This window comes from Hemiscyllium ocellatum, chromosome 41 (assembly GCF_020745735.1).
Source record: "Hemiscyllium ocellatum isolate sHemOce1 chromosome 41, sHemOce1.pat.X.cur, whole genome shotgun sequence".
Taxonomy (NCBI): domain Eukaryota; kingdom Metazoa; phylum Chordata; class Chondrichthyes; order Orectolobiformes; family Hemiscylliidae; genus Hemiscyllium; species Hemiscyllium ocellatum.
The window spans coordinates 5,840,643-5,852,540 of NC_083441.1; the positions used below are offsets into that span (position 1 = coordinate 5,840,643).

Sequence of the window (11,898 nt, forward strand, 5' to 3'; positions counted from 1 at the left end):
TACCCTTTCCCATTCTCCTCCACTCACCATTATCTCAATGGTTCCCTAGCTTTTCCCATTCGTCCTCATTTACCAGAATCTCAATGGACCCCCTACCCTTTCCCATTTGCCCCATTTGACCACAATCTCAATGGAACACTACCCTTTCCCATTCACGTCAGTTCACCACAATCTCAATGGACCCCTACCCTTTCCCATTCACCTCCACTCACCACAATCTCAATGGACCCCTACCCTTTCCCATTCACCTCCATTCACCACAATCTGAATGGACTCCTACCCTTTCCCATTTACCCTCATTCACCAGAATCTCACTGGACCCGTACCCTTTCCCTTTCGCGTCCATTCACCACAATCTCAATGGACCCCTACCCTTTCCCGTTCACCTCCATTCAACGCAATCTCAATGGACCCCTACCCTTTCCCATTCACCTCCATTTACCGCAATCTTAATGGACCCCTACCCTTTTCCATTTGTCCTCATTCACCACAATCTCAATGGCCCCCCAGCCTTTCCCATTTGTCCTCATTCACCACAATGTCAAAGGACACCTACCCTTTCCCATTTGCTCTCATTTACTGCAATCTCAACGGACCCCTACCCTTTCCCATTTGCCCTTATTCATCACAATCTCAATGGACCCCTACCCTTTCCCATTCACCGACATTCATCACAATCTCAGTGAACCACTACCGTTTCCCATTTGCCCTCATTCTCCACAATCTCACTGGATCTCTACCCTTTTCCCATTCACCTCCATTCACCACAATCTTAATGGACCCCTACCCTTTCCAATTTGCTCTCATTTACCGCAATCTCAACGGACCCCTGCCCTTTCCCATTTGCCCTTATTCACCACACCGTCTTTGGACGACTACCCTTTCCCATTTGCTCTCATTCATCGCAATCTCAATGGACTCCTATCCTTTCCCATTCATCTCCATTCAACATAATCCCAGTGGACTCCTACCCTTTCACATTCTCCTCATTCAAAACAATCTCAATGGACCCCTACCCTTTCCCATTCACCTCCATTCACCGCAATCTCAATGGACCCCTACCCTTTCCCATTCAAATCCATTCACCACAATCTCAATTGCCCCCTTCCACTACCATTTGCCCTCATGCACCACATTCTTAATAAGCCCCTACCCTTTCCCATTCACCTCCATTCACAACAATCTCAATGGACCCCAACCCTTTCCCATTTGCCCTCATTCATCACAATCTTAATGGGCCCCTACCCTTTCGCATTTACATCCACTCACCACAGTTTCAATGGACTCCTACCCTTTCACATTTGCCCTCATTCACCAGAATCTCAATAGACCCCTGCCCTTTCCCATTCTCCTTATTCACCACAATCTCAACCGCCCCCTGCCCTTTCCCATTCACCTCCATTCACCACAATCTCAATGGACCCCCTACCTTTTCCCATTTGCCCCATTTGACCACAATCTCAATGGAACACTACCCTTTCCCATTCTCCTCCACTCACCAAAATCTCAATGGACCCCTATCCCTTTCCCATTCACCACAATCTCAATGGACCCCCTACCCTTTCCCATTTGCCCCATTTGACCACAATCTCAATGGACCCCTATCCCTTTCCCATTCACCTCCACTCACCACAATCTCAATGGACCCAAACGCTTTCCCATTCACCTCCATTCACCACAATCTCACGTGGACCTCTACCCTGTCCTATACACCTGCATTCACCACAATCGCAATGGACCCCTAACCCTTACCATTCACCTTCTTTCACCACTATCTCAATGGCCCCCTTGCCCTTCCCATTCGCCCTCTTTCACCACAATCTCAATGGACCCTTACCCATTCCCATTTGCCCTCATTCACCACAATCTCAATGGACCCCATCCCTTTCCCTTTCGTGTCCATTCACCACAATCTCACTGGACCCCTACACTTTCCCATTCACCTCCATTCCACAGAATCTCAATAAACCCCTACCCTTTCCCATTCTCCTTACTTACCACAATCTCAATGGCCCCCTCTGCCCTTTCCCATTCAACTCTATTCACCACAATCTCATTGAACCCCTACCCTTTTCCGTTCACCTCAATCTCAATTGACCCCTACCCTTTCCCATTTGCCCTCATTCACCACAATCTCAATTAGATTACTTAGTGTGGAAACAGGCCCTTCGGCGCAACAAGTCCACACAAACCCGCCGAAGCGTATACCATCCAGACCCATACTCCGACATTTACCCCTTCACCTAACACTACGGGCAATTTAGCATGGCCAAGTCACCTGACCTGCACAGTGTTTGGATTGTGGGAGGAAACCAGAGCACCGGGAGGAAGCCCACGCAGACACGGGGAGAATGTGCAAACTCCACCAGAGAGTCAGCTGAGGTGGGAATTGAACCCGGGTCCCTGACACTGTGTTGCAGCAGGGCTAACCATTGTGCCACCCTGCCACCTAGACAATGGATCCCTACCCTTTCGCATTCACCTCCATTCACCACAATCTCAATGGACCCCTGTCCTTTTCCATTTGCCCTCATTCACCACAATCTCAATGGCCCCCGACCCTTTCTCATTCACCCCCATTCAACACCATCTCAATAGACCGCCACCTTTTCCCATTCACCTCCATTCACCACAACCTCAATGAATCCCTACCCTTTCCAATTCACCTCCATTCACCACAATCTCAGTGGCCCCCTATCCTTTCCCATTCACTTCCATTCAACAAATCTCAATGGACCCCTACCCTTTCCCATTTGCCCTCATTCACCAATATCTCAATGGACTTCTACCCTTTCGCATTCACCTCCATTCACCACAATTTAAATGGACCCGTACCATTTCCCATTTGCCCTCATTCAACACAATCTCAATGGACCCCTAACCTTTCCCATTCACCTCCATTCCCCACAATCTCAATGGACCCCTACCCTTTCACATTCACCTCCATTCAACAAAACCTCAATGCATCCTTACCCTTTCCCATTCTCCTTATTCAACACAATCTCAATGGACCCCAAAACTTTCCCAGTCACCTCCATGCGCCACACTCTGAATGCACCTCTCCCCTTTCCGATTCACCTCCATTCATCACAATCTCAATGAACCCCCACGCTGTCCCATTTGCCCTCTTTAACCACAATCTCAATGGACTCCTACCCTTTTCCATTCACCTCCACTCACCACAATTTAAATGGACCCCTACCCTTTCCCATTTGCCCTCATTCACCACAATCTCAATGGACTCCTAATCTTTCCCATTCACATCCATTCATCACAATCTCAATGCACCCGTACACTGTCCCATTTGCCCTCATTTAGCACAATTTCAAGTGACCCCTACTGTTTCCCATTTGCCCTCATTCATCAAAATCTCAATGGACCCCTACCCATTTCCATTCAACAACATCTCAATGGACCCCTACCCTTTCCCATTTGCCCTCATTTGCCACTTTCTCAATGGATCCAAACCCTTTCCCATTCATCTCCATTCAAGACAATCTCAATACTCCGCCACCTTTTCCAATTCACTTCCATTCACCACAACCTCAATGGAGCCCTACCCTTTCCCATTCCCCTCATTTACCATAATCTGAATGGACCCCTACCCTTTCCCATTCACCTCCATTCACCCCAATCTCAATGGACCCCTACCCTTTCCCATTCCCCTCATTCACCATAATCTCAATGGACCCCTACCCTTTCCCATTCCCCTCATTCACCATAATCTCAATGGACTCCTACCCTTTCCCATTCATCTCCATTCAACACAATCTCAATAGACCACCACCTTTTCCCATTCACGTCCATTCACCACAACCTCGATGGATCCCTACCCTTTTCCATTCACCTCCATTCCCCACAATCTCAATGGACCCCTACCCTTTCCCATTCACCCCAATCTCAAATGACCCCTACCCTTTCCCATTCACCTCCATTCATTACAATCTCAATATCCCCCTACCCTTTCCCATTCACCTTCTTTCACCACAATGTCAATGGACCCCTACTCTTTCCCATTCACTTCCATGCAACAAAATCTCAGTGGACACCTACCCTTTCCCATTTGCCCTCATTCGCCACAATCTCAATGGACCCCTACCCTTTCCCATTCACCTCCATTCACCACAATCTCAACGGATACTTACCCTTACCCATTCTCGTCCACTCACGACAATCTCAGTGGACCCCTACCCATTCGCATTCGCCTCCACTCACCACAATCTCAATGGACCCCTACCCTTTCCCATTCACCTCCATTCAACACAATCTCAGTGGGCCCCTACCCTTTCCCATTCACCGTCATTCACCATAATCTCAATAGACCACTACGCTTTCCCACTTGCCATCATTCACCGCAATCTCAATGGACCCATAGCCTCTCCCATTCAACTCCACTCACCACAACCTGTATGCAACCCTACCCTTTCCCATTCACCTCCACTCACCACAATCTCAATGGACCCTTACCCTTTCGCATTCACCTCCATTCAACAAAACCTCAAAGGATCCCTACCCTTTCCCATTCTCCTTATTCAACACAATCTCAATGGACCCCAACCCTTTCCCATTCCCCTTCACTCACTACAATCTCAATGGACCCCTACCCTTTCCCATTCACCTCCATTCACCACCATCTCAATGGGCCCCAACCCTTTCCCATTTGCCCTCACTCACCACAAACTCACTGGACCCCGACCCTTTCCCATTCACCTCCATTCGTCACAATCTCAATGGACCCCTACCCTTTCCCATTTGTCCTCATTCACCACAATCTCGATTGGAATAGATTAGATTACTTACAACGTGGAAACAGGCCCTTCAGCCCAATACGTCCACACTGACCCGCCAAAGCGTATACCACCCAGACCCATACTCCTACATTTACCCCTTCACCTAACACTGCGGGCAATTTAGCATGGCCAATTCACCTAACCTGCACATTTTTTGGATTATGGGAGGAAACCGGAGCACCCGGAGGAAACCCACGCAAACACGGGGAGAATGTGCACACTCCACACAGAGAGTCACCTGAGGCGGGAATTGAACCCGGGTCTCTGACGCTGTGATGCCGCAGTGCCGCCCATACAAAGGACCCCTACCCTTTCCCTTTTGCCCTCATTCACCACAATCTCAATGGACCCCTACCCTTTCCCATTCATGTCCATTCACCACAATCGCAATGGACCCCTAACCTTTCCCATTCATCTTCTTTCACCACTATCTCAATGGCCCCCTTGCCCTTCCCATTCGTCCTCTTTCATCACAAACTCAATGGACCCCTACCCATTCCCATTTGCCCTCATTCACCACAATCTCAATGGACCCCATCCCTTTCCCTTTCGCGTCCATTCACCACAATCTCAATGGACCCCGACCCTTTCCCATTTGCCCTCATTCACCACAATCTCGATTGGAATAGATTAGATTACTTACAACGTGGAAACAGGCCCTTCAGCCCAATACGTCCACACTGACCCGCCAAAGCGTATACCACCCAGACCCATACTCCTACATTTACCCCTTCACCTAACACTGCGGGCAATTTAGCATGGCCAATTCACCTAACCTGCACATTTTTTGGATTATGGGAGGAAACCGGAGCACCCGGAGGAAACCCACGCAAACACGGGGAGAATGTGCACACTCCACACAGAGAGTCACCTGAGGCGGGAATTGAACCCGGGTCTCTGACGCTGTGATGCCGCAGTGCCGCCCATACAAAGGACCCCTACCCTTTCCCTTTTGCCCTCATTCACCACAATCTCAATGGACCCCTACCCTTTCCCATTCATGTCCATTCACCACAATCGCAATGGACCCCTAACCTTTCCCATTCATCTTCTTTCACCACTATCTCAATGGCCCCCTTGCCCTTCCCATTCGTCCTCTTTCATCACAAACTCAATGGACCCCTACCCATTCCCATTTGCCCTCATTCACCACAATCTCAATGGACCCCATCCCTTTCCCTTTCGCGTCCATTCACCACAATCTCAATGGACCCCGACCCTTTCCCATTTGCCCTCATTCACCACAATCTCAATGGACCCCAACCCTTTCCCATTCACGTCCATTCACCACAATCTCAATGGACCCCTATCCCTTTCCCATTCACCACAATCTCAATGGACCCGTACCCTTTCCCTTTCAACACAATCTCAATGGACCCCTACCCTTTCCCATTTGCCCTCATTCACCACAATCTCAATCCGATTACTTAGTGTGGAAACAGGCCCTTCGGCCCAACAAGTCCACACCGACCCGCCGAAGCGTATACCACCCAGACCCATACTCCTACATTTACCCCTTCACCTAACACTATGGGCAATTTAGCATGCCGAATTCACCTAACCTGCACATTTTTTGGATTGTGGGAGGAATCCATTCCCATTTGCCCTCATTCACCACAATCTCAATGGCCCCCTAGCTTTTCCCATTCACCCTCATTCATCACAATCGCAATGAACTCCTACCCTTTCCCATTTGCCCTCGTTCCACACAATCTCTATGGACCCCTACCCTTTCCCATTCTCCTCCATTCAACACAATCTCAATTTACCCCTACCCCACGCATTACCAGTGCCCAGCCTCTCATCACTTTACAGGCCCAAGTGCACCCATGCGGATGAATCATATGACACAGGCTAAATGGCAAAGAGTTGGATTTATTGAAAAAAGTGTAAGATTACACTAATGCTTCGGTTTTGATGCCTGTCGCTGCACATCTGAGAGTATTGCGCAGATTACGTGCTTGGATAAAGCTTCAAAGCGTTTCATTTTAACGGCGCGGAGCGTCCCCCCATCGACTGAGGGTTATGGCACATGTAGCCAATGATTCGGGGCAGAGCAAGGTGCGGTCAGGGGAAGTAGATCCCTGGGAAGGCTGGTACAGTGGGTTTGGACAGGATTGTGTCGAGGTGGAGGGTGTCGTTGCTGGTTCCCAAGTACGGAGTGAACAGCGTGCTGCCAGGGTTGGGCACGTAGGCTTGGCAGTTGGGACCGCTCAGGTAGGGGCCACAGGTGAAAGTGTAACTGTAGGTCACCTTGCCGTAGTCGAGGTAGCAGGTCTTCCTGTGGGTCCCGGAGGTCACGAGGGCGTAGCACTTGCCCAGGAGGTCATCGCGTTTGATGACGTCCCGGTCCCAGACCTCGATGATAAGGTCACCCCCGGCCCTGACCTGTCCCATGTCCAGGTGAGCGTTCCAGGTGGGATTGTTGTTGTTTGAGACAATGGAGGTCCTGTCTTCCGTTTGGCCGTACTTGACCACCACATAGCCGTCGGTGCCTGAGAAGACATCACCCCAGAGGTCCCAGCCATCCTTGATAGTGACCACCAGGCGGCCGAACCCCTTCCCTTTGGGGCAGCAGTTCCGGTCCACGTAATTGTCCTCGCGGCACAGGCAGGAGCAGCGTTGGCGTGGGTCGGGGTAGGACCCGTGAGGGCACCGATGGCCCGCCCCACATTTCTGGTTGAGGGCGTTGCCCCTGATGTAGTCGCTGATGTAGCGCCGCAGGTTCTTCCGCTTGGGGTTGCCAGCGGGCAGCAGGTGGTGGAGCGGCGCCAGCGCGTAGCGCACAAGGCCCGGGCGGGTGAGCAGGCTCACCGTCCAGCGGCTGAAGGCCGAGCCATCGCCAGAGAAGAAGAGGTCAACCCCCTGGTGAACCCGGCCCCCCGTCACCTCCGTGTCCCGGTCGCTGAAGGCCTGGTAGACCTTGTTGTAGTGCCCCATGGAGCGCGCCAACTTCTGGCACTGACTAGCATTCACTGAGACCTGTGCCTGCAGCCCTCTCGTCTCTTTGGCCTCTAGAGATAGGCAGTCCTTAACCTCCTCGATGCTATAGCCCTGAGACACTGCCTTACATGTCTGAATAGCTGTGACGTCCTTGTAGCGACCGCCCAGCTGCACCGACTTGAGGAAGTGGGTGCCGTAGGTGGCTACCAGTCTCCTGTACAGGTGCTTGTTACGGTCATTCATGACGGTTGGGAGGCTGGAAAGGGAGCGGGCGAACTCTGGTGCCAGGAGAGGCTGGTCCTTCACCCGATACTGGTAGTAGGTGCACTGGAACTGATGACTGGTGAAACTGTGATGGTCGCGCCTGGAGTGGCTGGTGCTAAACTCCACCAGCCTGGACTTGGAGCCAGCCAGCACCATGTTAGAGCTGCCTGACTGGGTCCGGAAGAACATGTCCCCCCGCCAGTCATTGCTGACGGCGGTGGTGACGGACTTTGCCAGCTCAGCCGTCGAGCGGTAGAGCTGGCTGGACAGCGAGGGGGGACAGGAGCTGAGGGTGTGCCAGTCCACCAGCGAGATGGGCAGCAGCTGGTTGGCGTTACCGAGGTGCCTGTTCTGGCAGAGGGTGCAGGTCCCGTTGGCCGAGCGCCAGGCGTTCACGTCGATCACAAAGGTGGCCTTGTTCTGCAGGGTCACCACATCGTAGCCCAGCCCCGCCAACCGGGCCCCCGGCACGAAGCCAGCGTTCTGGCACTGGCTGGCGCTGCTGGTCATACAGGCGCTCAGGGCCTCCTGGGAGAGGAGGCAGAGCAAGAGGAAACAGCCCAGTTTCAAAGGCCCAGTTGCCATCTTGGCATCGGTGAGCAGACCTGCAAGAGGAAAAGGAAGCAGTTATGTTGACATGGCAGAGAGAGAGGCTCACCGCCTGGAATCTCCAGCTGACCGCCAATCCGCGCCTAGGCTCTGCATGCCTAGATTGGAATCTATTCAAGGGGTTCAGGGTCTGCTCTGCAGGAGTTGTTGCCACAGCTGCAAGGGCGACGTGGCAGATTTTGACATATTTATGAACTGTTAAAACCAGGATGCAGATCTAAGTCAATAATGAATATGACAGGTCAATGGGGATTTTAAAAGTCCCCTAAATTCGAGTCATAGAGTCACAGAGATGTCCAGCACGGAAACAGACCTTTCGGTCCAACCCGTCCATGCCCAGACCGGGATACCCCAACCCAATCCAGTCCCCGCTGCCAACAACCGGCCCATATCCCTCCAAACCCTTCCTATTCATATACCTATCCAAATGCCTCTTAAATGTTGCAATTGTACCTGCCCTCACCATTTCCTCTGGCAGCTCATTCCATACAAGTACCACCCTCTGTGTGAATAAGTTGCCCCTTTGGTCTCTTTTATATATTTCCCCTCTCACCCTAAACCTATGCCCTCTAGTTCTGGACTCACCCACCCCAGGGAAAAGACTTTGTCTATTTCTCTTCTCCATAATTTTGTAAACCTCGATATACACCACCAGAACGGTTTGATTAGATTCCAATCTGTACCACTCTCTGAGGTACCTGTTGTTCTGTCCATACAAACCACCCAAACCCCTCGATTAGATTCCAGCTGTAACTCACTCCTGGGTATCTGTATTTCTGTATATAAACCACCCCGACCCATTGAATAGATTCCAGTCTGTAACTCCCTCCTGGGGATCTGTTATTCTGTATATAAACCACCCTCAAACCCTCGATTAGATTCCAGTCTGTAACTCCCTCCTGGGGATCTGTTATTCTGTATATAAACCACCCTCAAACCCTCGATTAGATTCCAGTCTGTAACTCCCTCCTGGGGATCTGTTAATCTATATATAAACCATCCCAAACCCCTCGATCAGATTCCAGTCTGTAACTCACTCCCGAGTATCTGTTATTCTGTATATAAACCATCCCGAACCCCTCGATCAGATTCCAGTCGATAAGTCCCTCCCGGGTATCTGTTATTCTGTATATAAACCACCCCGAACCCCTCGATTAGATTCCAGTCTGTAACTCCCTCCCGGGATCTGTTTTTCTGTATATAAACCACACCTGAACCCCTTGACTGGATTCCTGTCTGTAACTCCCTCCCGGGTATTTGTTATTCTGTATATAAACCACCCTGAACCCCTCGATTAGATTCCTGTCTGTACCTCCCTCCCGGGTATCTGTTATTCTGTATATAAACCACCATGAATCCTCGATTAGATTCCAGGCTGTAACTCCCTCCCGGGTATCTGTTTTTCTCTATATGATCCATGATCCATTTGATTAGATTCCAGTCTGTAACTTCCTACTGGCTATCTGTTATTCTGTATATAAACCTCCCCGAACCCCTGAATTACATTCCAGTCTGTAACTCCCTCCCGGGTATCTTTTATTCTGTTTATAAACCACCCTGAGCCCCTCGATTAGATTCCAGTCTGTAACTCCCTCCTGGTGATCTGTTATTCTGTATATAAACCACCCTGAACCCCTCGATGAGATTCCAGTCTATATCTAATACCCTGATATCTGTTATTCTCAATCCGAAAACTCTGCTTTTTCCTCTCTGTACGCTGTATACTGTGCCTTCATCTGCTGATGAGTTTGCCCTCAGTGTTGTATCTATACTTTGTCCTAACTGAGTGCAGTGCTTTGTTTACACGTACCTGAGTGCAGTGTTTCCTGCTGAATTTCTACCCTCACACCAGTCGTGTCTGACAGAGAGTGTGGAGGACAGGGAAGCAAGCCACTTAAGTTGCCTCGCTGTTGTCCATCCCACATTTGCGCATATCTGACGTTGAGAGGTCTCCAACTCTGGGTGGTGTGAAGAGAAGTCACTTTTCTAGAATGTGTGTTCTCAGACTGCAAACGTGTCAGTGACCCCAAGCCCTTCCCATTCACTCCCACTGCTCACAATCCCAATAGACCCCAACCCCTTCCCATTCGCTCCCACTGTACACAATCCCAATGGAACCCAACCCCTTCCCATTCACTCCCACTGTACACAATCCCAATGGATACCCAACCCCTTCCCATTCATTCCCACTGTACACAATCCCAAGAGACCCCAACCCCTTCCCATTCACTCTCACTGCACACACTCCCAAAAGAAGCCCAATCCCTTCCCATTCACACCCACTGGACACAATCCCAGTGGACCCCAAACCGATCCCATTCACACCCACTGCAAACAATCGGGGTGCCTCTGTGTCTAGGCCCAGCTTTGTTCAGTGGATACATTGTTAGGGGGTGGATCTGTCCAGGATAACTGCAGCCTTTTACATGATATTCAAGTCTCTAACATCTGGCCGCTGTGTTTGCCTGCGTCTGGAGCCTGGGTTTCATGATTCAGCGGTTAACTTGGCCAATTGTCCCAGCATCCCTTGCTGTTCGGTCAAGTTTGCAATGCAGTCAGAGTTGTTCTCCCAGTTGCAGGTGGCCGTGGGTTTGAAAGATATCGGCAGCTGAGTTTTGGTGAATATTTGGCAACGCATCGTGTAAATGGCAGGCACTGTGCGACTGAGCTCCTATGGTTGGAGGGAGTGGATGTTTCTGGATGTGGTGCTAAACAAATTCAAAACTGAGGTTTGCAGCAGTAGATTCGGTGTGTGTCACTGTGACCGGGACATGTTCAGAAAGCTGTGGGAAATGTGTGAGATTCACATACTGTACGTGTGAAGGAACATCAGGGATAAAGATAGAGACCAAATTTGGCAAACTCTGCGATCAAAATGACCAATCACAACGAAATGTGCTTCACAGCCAGCACCATGCCACTCTGAAAGGATTTGCAGAAATTCCCCGCTATCTCTCTCGCTAACGGAGATATCTGTACACTGACTGGGGTCTCTCAGTCCCCCCACCCCCACTCTCTCTCTCTCTCTCTCGCAGGGAGATATCTGTACACTGACTGGTGTCTCTCAGTCCCATCTCTCTCTCTTAGGGAGATATCTGTACACTGACTGGTGTCTCTCAGTCCTCTCCCTCTCTCAGGGAGATCTGTACACTGACTGGTGTCTCTCCGTCCCCTCTCTCTGTCTGAGGGAGATACCTGTCCTCTGACTGGTGTCTCTCAGTCCCCTCTCACTCGCAGGAAGATATCTGTACACTGACTGGTGTCTCTCAGTCCCCACCCTCTCTCTCAGGGA

General features: G+C 50.6%; 1 protein-coding gene across 1 annotated transcript; it reads right to left on the reverse strand.

The window, feature by feature from the left end:
* Window positions 1-6,645: 6,645 nt before the first annotated feature.
* On the reverse strand, window positions 6,646-10,562 carry LOC132834633 (perforin-1-like). The gene is made up of 2 exons (XM_060853528.1): window positions 10,417-10,562; window positions 6,646-8,602 (listed from the first exon to the last, which is right to left on the reverse strand). Exons 1-2 carry the CDS (start codon window positions 10,529-10,531, stop codon window positions 6,858-6,860), a joined length of 1,860 nt encoding a protein of 619 aa, XP_060709511.1. The 5' UTR covers window positions 10,532-10,562; the 3' UTR covers window positions 6,646-6,857.
* Between the last annotated feature and the right edge of the window lie 1,336 nt (window positions 10,563-11,898).

Excerpts from the sequence above, each read along its gene's own strand:
- LOC132834633 (XM_060853528.1), bottom strand. The coding sequence starts at position 10,531 with ATGTGGGATGGACAACAGCGAGGCAACTTAAGTGGCTTGCTTCCCTGT. Across the intron at positions 8,603-10,416 it reads GCAGGAAACACTGCACTCAG|GTCTGCTCACCGATGCCAAG; the intron begins GTACGTGTAAAC and ends TTCCTCTTGCAG.